Source organism: Cryptomeria japonica, chromosome 7 (assembly GCF_030272615.1).
Source record: "Cryptomeria japonica chromosome 7, Sugi_1.0, whole genome shotgun sequence".
In the NCBI taxonomy this organism is placed as follows: domain Eukaryota; kingdom Viridiplantae; phylum Streptophyta; class Pinopsida; order Cupressales; family Cupressaceae; genus Cryptomeria; species Cryptomeria japonica.
In genome coordinates this window covers 859421932-859439592 of record NC_081411.1, presented here as the reverse complement: position 1 = coordinate 859439592, position 17661 = coordinate 859421932, and the positions used below count along the sequence as shown (strand labels likewise).

The 17661-nt window shown below is 40.2% G+C and overlaps 1 protein-coding gene across 2 annotated transcripts in view; it reads right to left on the bottom strand.

Moving 5' to 3' along the window:
* The window catches only part of LOC131047033 (uncharacterized), a 366423-nt gene that overhangs the window by 107804 nt on the left and 240958 nt on the right, over positions 1 to 17661 (bottom strand). For both annotated transcript variants that reach the window (XR_009358409.1, XM_057980827.2), the window contains exon 18: positions 13918 to 14087. Coding sequence is in view for 1 of the 2 variants with exons in the window: in XM_057980827.2 (XP_057836810.1) it covers positions 13918 to 14087 (170 nt within the window). In the remaining variant the exon portion in view is untranslated. The remainder of the gene's footprint in view (positions 1 to 13917; positions 14088 to 17661) is intronic.

Genomic DNA, 17661 nt, shown 5'->3' with positions numbered 1-17661 from the left:
GTGGTGACCGAAGGTACGATGTTCTGCCTTGTACCTACCGTGCGGTTAGCTTCCCCTTCGTCGTCACCCGTGCCCGGCTCCCTTCGGTGATCCTTCCTTTGTGGCGTGAGAGATAAGTCTATGAACCGATCTCGAGTCTCTTCAACTAGTTCTCTCCATAACCTAGTTTCCTCCAAAAACTCTTCGAGGCTTCTCGCTCTACAGTAGTCTGGCGACGCGTAGAAATTCCCCTCGGCTTCTGCACCTTCCGTGACACCTCCTTGGTTCCCTTCGGGCAACCCTTCGGCAGGTCGTCCTTCGGCAAGTTGCCTCAGCCTCTGTCTACGTTCTACACGTCGTTCCAGAATCAAAGCCTTCTGTGCAGCCTCCCACTCGTCGGTTTCTAATTTCTTATTTCTATCTTTATTCAATAAATTGGGCATTAATTGTCGTACAATTTCATATTTCACAACACATAAACCAAAACACAACACGTCTTTATTAATTCATTCTTTTGTATATAATCAACATAATTCTTCTGCTTCTAACAGTGTTCTTTATTTGTCTCCCTTCACACTTTAAGGATTATTTGTCCTTTGTCGGTCTTCTCTACGTCCGTCATCCTGGCGCTCATGAAATTCTCGTAAGATTTGCTATCGTCGGTTCTCACGGTAGGTGTCTTCTCTGCGGTTTTGAAGAGCCAAAAATGCTTGAGCCAGAAGGTTAGGCAAATTGCTCATCAACCGATTCACCGTCGGGCTTGCACCAGGTGCGCTCCACACAGCATCCTCTGGAACAGCCTCAATGGTGGCTTCCCTTCGTACGTGTGTTTCGATGGCCGCCTGAAGGATGCAAGAGAAATCTTTTGTGAGTGCTCGTTCTCCTTCGAACAGTTCTTGGTGATCTTCGTCAGGGTTACTGCTCCTCCCCTTGGGCAATGGTTATCCCATTATCCCTGTGCCATGTAGTATATTCCCATCCCTCCCGGAATAATTTCGGCAACGGCGCCAAATGTTTACCTCACTAGGTAAACAGGAAGAATACAGAAACCGAACAGTAATGCACAATGCAAATACCAAAGAAGTACCAGAATAAGCTTTCCATTAATGTCAAAAGATGTTCATATTATAATCTGTCGTCAACATTACATGTCCTCCAACACCCGGAGGTGGTACAATATATAACAGCCGAAGGGGTGCGACACAACCGTCGCGACTCCAACTACCTACCCGTCGGCTAACTAACTATCAGCAATTAACATTACTAAACTATACATATTTTCCGATAACAGCCATAATTGAAACATTACACATGTCACATACTCATAGTTTCAAACTTTCAAATCTAAAATGTATAATACCAAGATTTCTTCAATGCTAATTATGCTTTTATATGGAGCCTAATCAAACTCAGAGGTTAAATTTTCCCTACTTCCATCAACGCAATTTCCCCCTATATTTTTCGACGGGGGTTTGGGGGCAGCGCCCCCAAGTTGGGGTCAAGGGGCATCGCCCCTTGCGGGGTCAAGGGGCAGCACCAAAAAATACTCTTATTATTTTATAAAGGCATCGAGTGTTATTTTTCTTTTATTTTTCACTCCCTCAGTTATGCCAAATGAAGGCAAAAAAATAAAAATAAAACTCAATTTTAAAGCTTGCATGACTTTTTTTCTCGGTCGCGCAAGTCCATCTGAAAGACTCGCGAGTCCATGCAAAAGACTCGCGCGAGTCTTTCAGATGGACTCGCCAAGACTCGCCTCGCGAGTCCTTGGCGAGTCGACTCGTGGCTCCCAAGGACTTGCGAGTCCGTGGCGAGTCCACGAGTTTTAAAACTATGTTTCCAACTACCTTATTGACGCGAATTGATGTCAAATAGTGGTAGGTAGTTGAGAAAGTGGTTGGGAGGATAACTGAGGATTAAATGGGCATGGATTAAAGCTGCCAAGTTCTAGAAGGCCCATCAGGACTGTTGGATGCAGTCGATCCTGACCCTTGATTCAAATTGTAAAATCTATAAAAGGCAGGATGCCTCTCATTGTAAAGGGTTAGAGTTTTTGTAGAAAGTTAGATTCTGAAAGATCCCTGATGGATCCCCTTGCTGATCTGCTGTAGTTTTTAAATTAATAAACTATATTTTCCTGTGTTTCCTTTGATGGTTTTAGAGAATAGACAGAAGTTGAAAAAGGTTTGTTTATTTTTGTGTTTTTGATAGTTTTTCAGCAAGTAATAATTGAAGAACAAGTACATGAAAAGAGTACTGGAAATAAATGTTCATACACAGCCAAATCAAAATCGTACCAAGCAGATTTCTGATTTATTTAAATCAAATAATTGTCCAGATAGTGATTCCCAACAATTCCAGGAAGATTACAATAAGCAATGAGTCCAACCTGAATGAAGAGTGAATACTGAAATCAAGAAGGAAGCTGCGGCAAACATCCAAAGCTCTTACATAGCTCCACGTGGGAAGAGAAATGGCTGCAAAGTAGAGTCGTACGGCTGTTAGGTGATGCCAAGCTGGAAACCCCAATCTCCACGCTGAACCCTAACTCTGTTCACTGAATCCTCCAGAAAAGATGTCGTACCAACTCTAAGGCACTGAAAACTGAATGCAAGAACCAAATAACCACTGTGCTGGGGGCTACGTCCTAGACAGGCAAGACCCTAGGGTTTTTGTCCCAGATGCTGAATCGCTCTCTAGAGCAAATTCTCCAAATCAAAGATGAAATGTGTAAAAGATACTTGATAATTAGGTTACCATCTCCTTATAACTCCTTCCCTCTAGCTCGAACCCTAAAAGTGTATGAAAAGTGCGCTTAGGCTTATAAAGTCTTATTTCTCATTTTTAGTCGCCAAGTATAGAGAAAATGCCACTTTTTTAATATAAAAGAATTCCGTTCATCAAAAGGGTCCCTGACAAATGGGAAACATTTAGAAAATTTCAAGACCTTTCCAAGGAGCTATAACACATGGGCATATGCATCCAGATGAAGCCAAAAACCCCTTATTACTCCAAAATGGCTATAAACATAGCCTTATTTAATTAATTAAACGCTAACTTAGGAAATATTTAAATATATTAAAAATATAACCCAAATAGCTGCAAAAGGCTCAAATGACTCCAAAAGTCTGAAACGGAACGTGTCACCTGTCTGTGACTGATGTCAAAAATCATGGATCAACTGGCAGTCTCATCCCTAAAACCTAGGGATGCTCCTAGAAACTAGGAAACACACCCAAATCTCCTGAAACTAAAACCAAGGAATGGTCTCATGGAACCCCAACCCTGGACGCTGTCACAACCTCCTAAAAAGTAGGAACTGCCTCCACAAATGTAGGAACTACCTCCTAAAATCAAGGAACTACTCCAAACTGGTCTACTACTGCCAGAAACACCAAATCCAAACACTGAATATCCTAACTGAGTCTCTATCCACCATTGCCAACATACAAGACTCCATGATAGGGTAACACACATGTCTCTGCTAGACAGAGCTAAAGAGGGGACATAACAGATTCTAGTTAGATTGTTAGAAGGTTAGAATTTAGTACTTAGGAATAGAGTAGAACTGCTGCAAAAATTGTTGTAATGACAGCCAAAATCAATATATGAACATTTAAGTATGGTGTTTGTTATTTTGGTTTTCTTTTGTTGGCATGGTGTCCTTCAGTAGGTTTAGATAGATCCTTTCTGGTGTGCAAGTATTTGATGGCTTCGGGTTCATACCATTGGGGATATGTTGATTGTGTATCCATGTGTATAGTTAGTTTGAGCCTTTAAAATCATGCTTAGTTCAATTGCAGGTGTCCGTCTGAGCTGCGCCAGAATTGGGTGTTTAGGCATGTACCTGTAGTCTGAAAATCTTCTAAGTCTCCCTCGAAGATTGCACCGTTCTTGCGAGGTTGTGAGTTATTCTGCCAAATAGGGATTGGTTATGTCAAATTCGTCTACTCGCACACTAATCTTGTTAATTTTAGGTCTCTTAACCCTATCCTTTTGCATTTATTTTTCCCACAACATCTTAGGATGCAGACCAACTTGTTGCAAACGTAAGGCCCCTTGTGTTCCCAACAAAACACATGAAATCACTGACTTATGTTGCAGTCATGAACTGACAGTTGGAACCTTGAGGTTGTCCCCATTGATCAATTAAAATAGCATTAGGGATTCCTTATACAAGAGAGGATAGGATACTCAGCAACATTCTATTCTGCGTTGACAAGAGAGAGTTGTAGTAATGTGTCTTTAGCCACGTCAACAACTTGGATTCCGACAAGCCACATAATATTGCATTCATGGCTTTAGCATTACTTTTCAAGGCCTTCTTTCCATCAGCATTTGTTGGTGGATTAGAAGGAGGTGTGTAACCATTAACTACACTCATCCAAACATCAAATCCAGAAACATTACGTAAGTCTTCATACGAATACTCCAAAAAGAAAAATTAGATCCATCAAACAGAGGAGCTTTGTTGGTTGCTAGACCTTCAAGGGCACTCATCTTACACTACCAGGAATTGACTTTTAGGCTTTTAAGCTGAAAAAAGAAAGTATCTGGTTGTAATACCAATTGAAAACCAATCCAGAAATACTGAGAGGGGGGGGGGGGGAAGAATCAGTATTTCAAGAACTTTTTAATCAACCACCTTGATTAAACTAATGAAAAATTTACAAAAAGAATACTCTTTTACATCCACAAAGATATACACAGCTTGATTACATTCTTAGCAAGATACTTCATACTTATTTAATATTCAATCACTGTCCACACAGCATCCTGGAAACATCTTCTTGCAGTCAGAGATTATACAGCCATAATGATAAACTTCATGTTAACCAAAACCAGCTACATCCAATACTCACTCATACTTCCCAAATAAAAACTTCTCTACACATGACAAAAAAATTTCACGTCAAAATACCGTCATATCAAAATATCCATGCTACAATCTTTCTTCTCACATCCCATCCAGAATATACAGCCACTCACAAAAAGAAAAGGGCATCAAAGAAAACTCATTACTTCAAAACAAAAAAAAACGCCCAACTTCTTTTCAAGCTTGTGCCAAAAACAGCTGTCCAAATCCCATATGAAAAACATTTATCTCTTTTTAATACATAAAAACCTCTATTCGTTTTTAAGAAAAATGAAACCCACACATTCGTTTATTTTTTATAACACATGCCGCCAAAAATGTATTCGCTACTATTCTCTACCAGACACACATAATACCAAAACCATTGAAACCGCTTCAGTTCATATATGCAAGCCACGATACAAAAATGGTTCATCACTAATCAATCGACCCCTTTTTAGAAAAAAAAAAATCACATCAAAAATGAACACCACCGCTCTTGTAAAAAAAAAACTTTCAACTTCTCTTTTTGGCATAATAAAAATCATTGCCAAAAAAAAAGGCTTTGAAGGAAGTCAACATTTTATAATACGCAAGGAGGCAAAACATTTTCATTAATTGCAAGGACTGCTGACACCCAACAACCAAACTGGTGAATAAAATCCACCCATCAACAACCGATAACAGAGAACTTGCTGGAAGAGTAGAAAAAAAAGCCGACAAGAGAAACACATGTTCTGAAACATATTCCAAGAAGAGTCGAACCAATACACATCGCACATTCAAACAATATCATGCAGATTTGAAACGGACCCTGCCAACCTCCACCAATACTTGTCGCACATTCAAACACGTGAAAAAGAACACAATCAAGTATAATCTTCAACATTAAGAAGAACTCCTTCCAAAAATTTGTAGGAAAGAAATGATGTGTCACATATAATAAATCACTTCCAAAGAGACAAGCAAACAGCTGGAATGGACACATGGGCAGAGAGCTCAACATAGAACACTTACAGACAGAGAACTCAACATAGAATACTTAAGCGCATTAAGTTACGCAATCCTTTGATACTAAACTGATCTAGACATCAATGACAAAAACGCTCAACATTTAAGTCCCAAAAACTGTTGTACCTTTTCCTTCTACTGTATGGTGTTCATATCTTGGGTGCAACTCATTTGGAGCAGCTAAGTTTGCAGTTTCAGTTCATTATAAATATTGTTATATCACAGAATTCCATTGGAAGCTACAGCAGCCTATATTAAGGTCAGAAATATTTTTTGTTTGAGTTATGCCAATCACTCTATCAATATTATTGTGTGCCCGCACTTCAATATTATTTCAAAGGATCTGAAAATTAATTATTTGAGTTATCTATGTACACAACTGTTTTACGAAATGCCCTTGTGAAATCTATGATCCATGGATACGAATTTATGATCTAGAATTTTAGTTCCAGTAGTCAAAGATTTTGCATTCAAGAATACTTCATATTGGATTTAATGCTTGACAGAATGCAAGCCAGTTAAAAATCAGAACTATCAAAGTTTGGGACAGAAATTTGTAATTGCCAGTATGCACCTACAAACCCTACCAAACAATAACAATAGACCAATATCTGATGACTTGGTAACTTGAAAGGTGGAATAACTCAATTGGTATTGATTACAGGACAATAATGACATGAATTGTTGACTACAATCTTGATGAAAGGCATAGTTTCATAGGTATCACAATATTGGTACCAACACTAGGAACAATAATTGAAGGTTCTACTTCTTTCCTGAACCAAAACAAATGCCTACATTTGTATCTCTTCAAACTTGTCAACCTTTGTAGGTGCTCCAACATCTGTGATTCCACTCTCACAGAAGGCCCAATCTTATGCACATTCCTTGCTCTTATGCACATTCCCTACTCTTACACATGATCTAATCAATGAACTCAACCTACAACATGAATAACCTTGCCTAAGATGGAGTACACAAGAAGAGAGAGAAGGACAACAACGACACTTTCAACTCTTACACCTAAAATATTGATAGAAGTCTTCAGAAAGACATGAGAAATGTTGTTCAAAAAACAAGTGTTATTCCACTAGCCCAGATTGGGAAAACATCACAATTTGTCAACACTTTAGCTCCTCAACTGTTTTGTAAGTGAAAGACCCAAGAAATTCTGTTAATCTTGGCACAACAATTTAATCATGATCCAAATAGATTAAATCACAATTTTTTTGTGATTACCTTGCCCATATATTCCCAATTTTTGGAAATATATCTTCAAAAACTCTTTTTTCCTAGTCTATATTTTTTGTGAAACTCTTTACCCTAACCTTTTTTTTGCATGTTTCAAAAACCTATCCCTAACCCTTAACCTAACCCAGTTTTGTTCTTAATTATAACATGAAATTTTGAAAAAAAAACTTTACCTTTTGATTTGCTGAAGTATTTCCATGATTTTTTTAGCTACTATGCATCCCCAAAAGTAGACAAACCCAATAGAGTAGATAAAAACAAACGGAGGGATTGTACAAACAATATGACAATTCTTCCACAAAGGTACACGCTAATTGGAGCAAAGGAGACAACCACGGCACTACCCATGGACTCACTATGTCACTAATTAATCCAATTAGATATGACATTACGCTATTGTATCAGATCTCAACCACATCGATTCACTAACAAAATCACATCTTCATTTATCAGAGTCCAAGGAAAAATGATAAGTACAATAGGTTGAGACTGTTGCCGGGAATAATCATTATGTTATGTTGTCGTCGGTAATAATGAATTACGGCGATCTTAGTTAGTCGTCCCGAAGGGCAGTTGGACGCAACGGTTGGTCGCACCCCTTGGGGTATTATATATTGCGTATCGTTCCTTCGTAGTGGGATCATGATAGTCATGTCAAATGTAATGTTATAAGCACTTGATGTACATGGACTGTTGAATTAATACAGAGACTGGTTATTTAATATATTTCCATTATGTTCTGCGCATTTACTTTCTATTTAATCATTCACCTGAGAGAGCAAACATTTGGCGTCGTTGCCTAGACGTACTCGTGAACGGAAGATGCAGATGGCGCATGGACACGATGGGCCTACCCGTTGGTGAGGTAAACCCAGAGGCCAACGACGCGCGAACAGAACTTTACACAAGAGAAGACAACACAACGAGAGAATTCTCAATTCTGCTCCAGGTAGCCATCCAGACCTACGTCCGACGAGAGGTGACAGAGGCGGAAATCCCACCAAGTGCCGTTTGCACAGCATCGGAGGAGAGCCCGACAGTAAACCGGTTGATAAACCATCTTCCCCGGTTGCTTGCACAGGCATCGTTGGCACAACAAGCTCGCCTGGAGGAGATTGCCCAGGAAGAGCAACACCAACAGATCCTTCAGCAGTACGAAGATAGCAACTGACGGGAAGTAGAATGGGATGGCGCCAAACCAGGAAGGAATTGAACCTTGAATCTTCTATATTCAAATAAAAGTGTCATTGACATGAGTTGTATCTGAGGAAATGAATTAATAAAGATGTGCTTTGATTTATGTATTGTGAATTATGGAAATGTACGACAATTAATGCCCAACCTATTGAATAAAGATAGAAATAAAAAAGCAGAAACGGACGAGTGGGAGGCTGCGCAGAGGGCCTTGATTCTGGAGCAGCAAGTAGAACGTAGATAGAGGCTGAGGCAACTTGCCGAAGGACGACCTGCCGAAGGGTGGCCTGAGGGGAACCAAGGAGGTGTCACGGAGGGTGCAGAAGTCGACGGAAATTTCTACGCGTCGCCAGAACACCATAGGGTGCGGAGCCACGAAGAGTTTCTGGAGGAAACAAGGTTGCGGAGAGATCTAGTCGAAAAGACCCGAGATCGGTTCAGAAACTTATTCCTTACACCACAGAGTGAGGATCACCAAAGGGAGCCACGAGTGGGCGCGGGTGACAACGAAGGGGAGGATAACCGTACGGTAGGTGCCACACTCGGCAAGCAAAACACCATACCTCCAGTCACCCACGTAGGACACACCACCGGCACCAAAGGGAGCAGCGTAGGGGCACAGACACAGCCACAGCCACCTCCAGGAAGACGACCCCCATCGATGGGGAGTAAACAAAAACTGTCGAAGTTCAATGGCGACGGGAAGGAAGATCCCGTCCGCCATTGTCGAACGTGCGAAACCATATGGTCAGCGAACGGTGTTACCGACCAAAACGAATGGGTAACACAGTTCCCAGCAACTTTAAGCGGAGTGGCCATAGACTGGTACTCAGACATGGATAAGGCCAAAGTCGGCACATGGCCTGACCTGAAGAAGGAGTTTGGGATAGAGTTCCGCCTCCTGAGAGATGGCAACGAAATAGTCACCGAGATCTATGGAATGAAGCAGAACAAGAACGAGACTGTCCAAGCCTATAGTCGACGGCTGAAGGAACTATTGGGAAAAATGGAGAGTCAACCAGCAGATGGGTTGAAAAAGCGATGGTTCGTGGAGGGACTAAAGCATTCCCTCCGAAAGAAGATGAAAATCGTTCCACCTACATCGTACGAAGAGGCATACAATAGAGCGATGGATCTCGAGAGCGAGACCAAGACATCGAAGAAAAAGAAGGATAGCTCGTCCGAGAAGGATGACTCGTCACAGGAAAGCAGCAGCGACAGCGAGGCTGGCAAACGGGTGCAAACACTCCAGAAAGACATGGAGCGAATGAGGAGGGAGTTCAAAACTATGAGAAGCATCGATCGAACTGAAGGGGACATATGGTGCACTGAGTGCAAAGAGGAGGGGCATACAAAGGGTACTTGCCCAAAGAAAGCATTCTGCGAGATTTGCCAAGTGATGGGACACTCCATCAAGGAATGCCCATACAACATGAAAACCCGAAGTACGCAAATGAGCCAAGTGTTGTTCATGGAGCAGGCCACAACATCCGCACCAGCGGGTACGGCCCAGCAAACCAACACAACGACATCATCTGGAGGTTACTGGGACAACAGACGCAGCGGCGGAAGGAATAGCAACAATAACAATAACGGAAGTCGTATCCAGTATGACGCCAAGGGCCGGCCAATTATCCAATGTAGGGCCTGTAATCAGTGGGGGCACTTCGCCCGTGATTGCACGAAGGAAGCCACCCCTCAGCACCTCTACCGATGGTGTGGGCCAGGTGACCATGAGGATGCAAATTGCCCACAGGCAGGGGTTAATCTCCTCAACATTGATAAGGCTGAGAAGACTGGTGAGAAAGAAGTACTGGCGATCACCCGCGCCCAGATGAAAAAAGCCACTTATCCCGACCCCCGTACGGAGAAGGAGAGATTACGGGAGGCAAAGGCCAATATTGAATGTGAGATGATGGCCGAACGACGGGACAACGAGGTGGCGAGTACATCATCCCGTACGGAAGTGGAAAATAACATCATTGGGCAAGTACTGTAGATGGAAGTACCTATAAGGGTAAAGGACCTTCTAGAAACAATGCCACAGTTAAGAACCGCCATTTTTAGTTCCATACAAACCACTGCGCAAGCACCTTTGCGTGCCACACGGGCAGAAGTTCCGGTCAGCCCCTCGGCTGACCCATTGTTGTTGGCCTTAAATAGTGGTCGGCATCTTGCTGTAGTAGAGATGGGAATTCTCGGGGCTATCCTCAAAGACACCATCGTGGACGGAGGTTCGGGGGTGAATGTACTGCCAGAGGATACGTGGAAGAAGCTGGGGAAGCCAACACTATGGCCACCCACGTTCAACTTCGTAGGTGCAGACCAACACGACATCAAGCCACTCGGCACCCTGATGGCCCAGCCGGTCACCATCGGCACGCAACCTTTCATACTAGATTTTGTGGTAATCCCACTCAAGAAGAAGGGGTACGATGCCATCTTAGGCAGAGGGTGGCTGGTTACAGCAAAGGTGAACCACGACTGGAAAAAGAACACCCTTTCTATGGAGAAAGAGGGGCGGAAGTACACCATTGATCTGAGGACCCAGGTTGTTGACGAGGAATTGACATTATCTTCGAAATCGGAGGATGAAGGAAAAGACGACCCAAGGGACGAAGGACGGGGTTGCAGGGAGCCCAATGACGAAGGGATTCTCAAACTAGGAGAGTGCTCCGAGGATGAGACAGGGTCATTGAATGGGCTCTTCCATTGGCAGATGGAGGATTATGAAATGTTCCAGAGCTACAGGTTCGAAGTAGAGGAACCAGAGCAAGTAACAGAGGAGGTGTACCTGCCAGAATACATAGAATATTGGAAGGGAGACGCCCCAAACCTCGGTGACATAGATAATCCGAAGATCAATTGTGTCGGCAACGATTGGAACCCTGTGTGGAAGGCCGCAGCTTTCAAAATCTTTATTATTCTTCTTTTTCTTATGTACGGGAAGGAGTCCGTGGACCCTGTAGAATTTGTGGTTCCAGGTCTTCGGATAGCCATTGAAAATAGACTTGCCACCAACGGATCCAAATTGAAACCCTACCACGCGAAGCGCGCAGGGGACCCGAGAGGCCGAAAGGACACCCGAGAGGCCGGAGGGGGACCCGAGAAGATGGAAGGGGACTTGAGAGGCCGGGCAGGCGACTTGAGAGGCACGGGACCAACGCAGGAGACTCTTGGGCGAGGAAAACCGAGAAGGATGAAGGGCGATCCCAGAGATAGGGGACCCGAGCCGACGACTCTCTAGACAACTAAATTGGGAAATTGGAAAAAAAAAAAAAAAAAAACACGTACAGCCGTACAGGTCCGTACGGCAGTTGATCGTACGGCTGGGAAAAAAATATATTAAAAAAAAAGGCGCACGATGGTGGGGACCACCGTACAGTGGACCACCGTCGGTGTTGTCGGGGTGGGCACCACCGTGCGGTGGCAACACCGACGGTGGACCACCGGCGGTGGACACCGCCACGGGTTAAAGCCGCGCAAACTAAAAGGAAGAAATAAAAACCCCGCACGAGGAAAGACACGCAGCCCACGCCAAGCAAAAAAAAAACGGACGAAGAGAAAAAAAGGAGAGACGAGCACAGCAACGCAGCCATAAACGCAACACCACACGATTGGAGGTGTCAGTGCTGTATGGCTGGGGTGCCATCGGGGACATTACTGTGGACAAAAAAAAAAAAACGACGACCAGATTTAAAATCATTCGATGGAGTCTGGAGCCAAGACACTGGAAATTTAGAGTGGAGAAGAAGGGTTTTTGCATCTTAAAATATCACAGAAAATGATGTGCTGCCCTTGGATCCCGCAAGGGGCGCTACCCCAAACCCTACTGGGGGCACTGCTCCCAGACCCTAGTTTATTTTTGAGCTGCAATACACTTGTTGGAGTTGGGCGAAGGGCATTAGAGATGTCACGGGAAGTGTTGTGGTTGTCCGTACTGTGAGAAAGAAGCCTGCAGCTAAGCATTGGCAAGGAAGCCATAAGCCGTAGAGGGAGACAGATTTGGAGGTTGGGAACAAACAGAGTTTGAGGGAAGGCATTGCAAGTCCATGCAGTTGTATGACACCAGGGAGTTATTCAGTTCAGTTTTTAGCCTTTGGGGAGTGTGATGGAGGATTTGAGGTGTCTCCTAGCCTTTGTGCCAGCGGGTTGTGGCCACCTCCAGGCAGGAATGGTATGCTTTGAGGAACTTGGAGTAGGTCTCGGCTGGACGTGAGGTTGCCTTGGTGGATGCAGAGAGGGCTCGGGAGGAGCTGACCTCCAGGTTGGAGGCAGTACTAGCGTGAGACTTAGCTCAGTGTACCTAGGAGTTGGATGCCGAGAGGGCAACGCCGGTGGCTATCGAGGACAAATTGGCTAGGGAGACAGTGTCATTTGAGTAGCAATTGGTGGAGGCTGAGACTGAAAAGCGTGTTTTGCAGACAAGTTTGGTTTAGGCACAGGAGAACTATGATGTCAAAGAGGCACCTGAGCATCGGATGGTAGTAGAAAAGGGTTTTCAGGCAAGGACGTAGCCAGTGTATAAGTTCCAGGCTCGACTGGCATCAGTAGTTCCTGCCGTTCATCTCTATTTTGTATTAAGTCGTCCGAAGTCAACTTCTTTTCTTGGGGGGGATGATGTTGCCGGGAATAATCATTATGTTATGTTGTCATATTATGTTTATGTTGTCGTCGGTAATAATGAATTACGGCGGTCAATTAGTTAGTCGTCCCGAAGGGAAGTTGGACGCGACGGTTGGTCACACCCCTTCGGGTATTATATATTGCGTACCGTTCCTTCGTAGTGGGATCATGATAGTCGTGTCAAATGTAATGTTATAAGCACTTGATGTACATGGACTATTGAATTAATACAGAGACTGGCTATTTAATATATTTCCATTATGTTCTGCGCATTTACTTTCTGCATTTAATCGTTCACCTGAGAGAGCAAACAGAGATTAGTGTGGCTAACATTTCCAAAATTTCACTGTTTCTTGAATTAGCTAGTCAAGATCCATTTGGGTACAGATTTTCAAGTTTCAAAGTAGATAAAGTTAAGCAATTGTATCAGATGTCAACCACACCGATTCACTAACAAAATCACATCTTCATTTATCAGAGTCCAAGGAAAAATGATAAGCACAATAGGTTGAGATTAGTGTGGCTAAAATTTCCAAAATTTCACTGTTTCTTGAATTAGCTAGTCAAGATCCATTTGGGTACAGATTTTCAAGTTTCCAACTAGATAAAGTTAAGCAATTAGTTAGACAACAGTTTGAAAGGGTTCCATTTTTCTCATTAACAGGCATATTGTATAGCATCACACAGATGCTCATTGATTCCACTAAACATGATCTTTTATTTATATCATTAGAAAATCATTAAATGTGAATCATAATAATGAAAAGTGCATCTAACACTATCAAAGTTCCTGGATATATCATTTGACTTGCTATTCAATAAAATGTCCAAATTTTTAATTGTGCTAGATGCTTGATTATATTGTGTTAAAATTTGATCAAATGACTTCGGAGGAAACCAAGAGTACAACAATTGTAAATGAGACAAATTGCATACTTAAAATAAATCCATTCTTCAGAACAGCCTGAAAATTATATGAACATATATATATATATATATACCATAATCTTGCAACACCGGTTGAGCAACCATCTCCAACAGGCTTAACACATAATGTTGAAGAGTCAAGTTTGTTGGTTAAATTAATCCACAGATCTGACTTTGAGTTTGCCAATAAGTCTTCTCTGTTGTGCACTTCCTTATTTATTGTCAATATCCCCAAATCAGATAGCTGTAAATACACAGAGTTGTTTCTTAAATTTGCATGGCCAATAGCAAATAAACAATAAAAGCAAATACAGAACATATTCTACCATCAAGTAAATACACAGAGTTGTTTCTGATGACATTCAGGAAATATTTTGGTTAAATAAAGCTTAGACTTTAAGTATGTAGGCAGCATTAATGTGAACTACAGCAAAGGAGACTGTAGACAGTAACTCTTGAATGCAATTACAGGTACTTTGGAATGTATATAATTATATATGTTGAAACCTTTTTACTCTCCATTAAGGGATTGGTTTAAAAATATACTACAAGACTTCAATTAGTTAGTACTAAGTACCTAACCATTCTCAAAGATAAGTATACCAGTATAGGACAATATGATTGCTGTTATTTCAGTACCAATGCAAATGGTAATCTACGTATGCAAAAGATCATCACAGCCAATATAGCTTGAAATCTTTGAACAGATTCTGCAAGTAAATCCTAAAGTTAAAGACAAACATTCAGCTTTGCAATGAGTATATTACTGAGATTTATTAGTTGTCATCAAACCTTAAAGTACAAGACTGATATTTATCTTACAGCTATCACTTCCTCAGGCATTCCCTCCAATGAACACTATCTCTATGTAACAATTCTAAACATAAGCATTCTAATTAAAAAACATTTGGGAGAGATACAACCTACTGTTTTCTCATCTTTCTCACTCTAATGTTCATATTTTTAGAACAAAGCATGATGTGTTGTATGGAAGGTGCAACCAATATACAGGTTGCATGGTAATCCAAATTCTTAAATTTTTGAACATTATCTCTATGTAATAATTCTAAACATTGGAATTTTAATAAAAAAATATTTGGGAGAGATACAACCAATTGTTTTTTCATCTTTCTCACTCCAATGTTCACATTTTTAGAACAAAGCATGATGTGTTGTATGGAAGGTTCGATGGTAATCCAAATCCTCAAGTTTTGTTTTATACAAGTTTATAAAAAGCTGTTATGTCCCCATTCCGGAATTCACCTTGATTTAAACCTGAAACAACATTTCTAACCTTAAGTGAGAATTGTAAAATATTTACAAATATAATTTCATTAATTCTAATGACATTTTACTATAATTTTTAACTTATAATGGTAAGAATAGTTTTTTTATTGGAAGAAAGAACTTATCCTGATAGTTTTCTCTGGTTTGACAATGGGATTTATGCCAATCATAAATCTCCCATAACTGATACTTTATCTTCTTACTATGGTACTTGGTTCATATGTTTTATTGTCTTTGAAGTCATACGTCATTTACATCACATCCAAATCTGCAACTTACTACCTCTTCATACATATCTATATGTTAATTTACTTAATTCTTTGTTTGACTTCTTCCTTTTTATTTCCTTCATACCATTCTTTTGACATATCTAAGTGTTATTAGTGTAAACCTTACTTTCATCTGTTGAATCAATCTTTAAATATCTTCCTAAGCGTCGAACACTTATCGCTATGATTTTTGAGAAGTATTCGCTCTGTTCGGATATATTGGGGTCCTATATGAACCCGGGGAATTATAATTATTATAGTAATCTGCAATATGTGTCTGATATATATTGTCTTTTACTTGCAGCAAATGGCGCTGTATCTGATTTCCAATTCCCTTCCTCTAACCCGTACAACCTCAGATGTTCGACTAGACCAGATTCAATTATGCATACTGCTAATGAACCACCATATTCCATATTCATGCCCCGTTCTATATTCTGTACGTAACCAGTATGCTGGAGTATTATTGTGCTGCAACGTATTTGCTGACCCGTGTGAATTCTCCTTTCTATCTCTATCCCATGGGTGGGCTCTTAAAGAAGCCAATCTGAGTTAGGCGAGCTTTCCGTCCATTCCGAATAAATATAATTTGATGCAAGTTATCCCTTACATATCTTACGAAGTAGAATGGTCGCATCTCCTGGATGTTAGAAGACATGTCTCTTCATACTTGAATAGATCACTTTATTTATTCAAATCGCACCTCCTCTAATTAAGCCACGTAATCTCCTTAGTATCGATCCCAATATTTGTTTGACTTCTTTTAATGACTCTTAATAGCAGAGTTAGGAGATTCGTGTATTTTCTTTTTTTCGTTCCAATAGTCATATATTATCATCGATGATTAAATCCTTGTTTGCTTACTAGACTAAGTCAAATCGGACTACTTTTGATTACATTACTGAATATCACTGTCTATTGTGAGGGGACAATATCTGACACCACCAGTAGTTTATTTTTTTATTTAATTTAATTATTAACTTTATTTATTGTTTAGGATGATTTCTATTCTATTATATATTGTTTTTATTGAATAGTTATTTTTTTGGACTTTATTATTTATTATATTTGTTTTCTAATTACTTTGTTATTTTTTCAATAATATAATATTGTAAAATTTATATTATTATTTGATAAATATGAAATTAATATTAATATTTAATAAATATAAATCATGTATTAAATCTTGTTTATTATTATCATTAAGATTTTATTTAGTTTATTCTATTCATTTATTTGGTTATATATATATATTTTAATTGTATTATTTTTTATTATTAAATTATATTTTAGAGCGGTCATTATCCTGTTTTGATTGTTTAAATGGGGACATCACAAAAACTGTTACCAACACAAATGCATTCTTCCAACCATGACTGATCACTATGACATCATTGATTGAAATTAAGGTTTTGTAGTAAAGTTCTGGTAAATTTCTTACCAGATTCGAAAAGCAGAATGAACTGCATCCATAGGTACTTAAGCTTGCAGGTCAGTTTTTATACACAAAGAAAACAGCTTAAAATTTTAATAAATATTCTACCCAACAATACATGAACAATAACCTTGGAGAAACACCAGCTTTGTCCTCTAAACCACATCAAATTTGTTAACATTTGTCTGTCATTGATGCCCCATTTTTTATATGCAATCTGTACCTACACACGCAGGTCCTACAAACAGTTTGATAAAATGATTAGTTTAATAGAATTCGTGTGATTGTCAAGATCTTTATTTACAAACGGAATTGAATGATAAGAATGCACTTACAAAATGTTTGAGAGAGAGGCATTATTGTGTTGGTATCAGTCCCATTTCATTTGTTCAATGAAAGACAGGTCTGCAAAATCGATATTTCAGATTCTTGGAAACACATACAAATCTTGGCACCACATTTTAAATATATATCCTTGATCTGTCTTGTTTGGAGTTGTGTTTGTATCAAGACAAGAAACAATTGTATCCTCTCAACACATAATTTGATTTGTTTTCAGATCATAATTGTGTATATCATTTGATTTATAATCGGCCATCTGAAGGTTGGTTTGGTTTTTCAGTTGAAGATTACATAAACTAACTCTTCCTATTGATGACTATTGGTTAACTACTATAAGTTGATTTGTTTTCAGATCATAATTGTGTATATCATTTGATTTGAAATCAGCCATCTTAAGGTTGGTTTGGTTTTTCAGTTGAAGATTACATAAACTAACTCGTCCTATTGATGACTATTGGTTAAGAAGTAGTTATTAGTTATAGGTA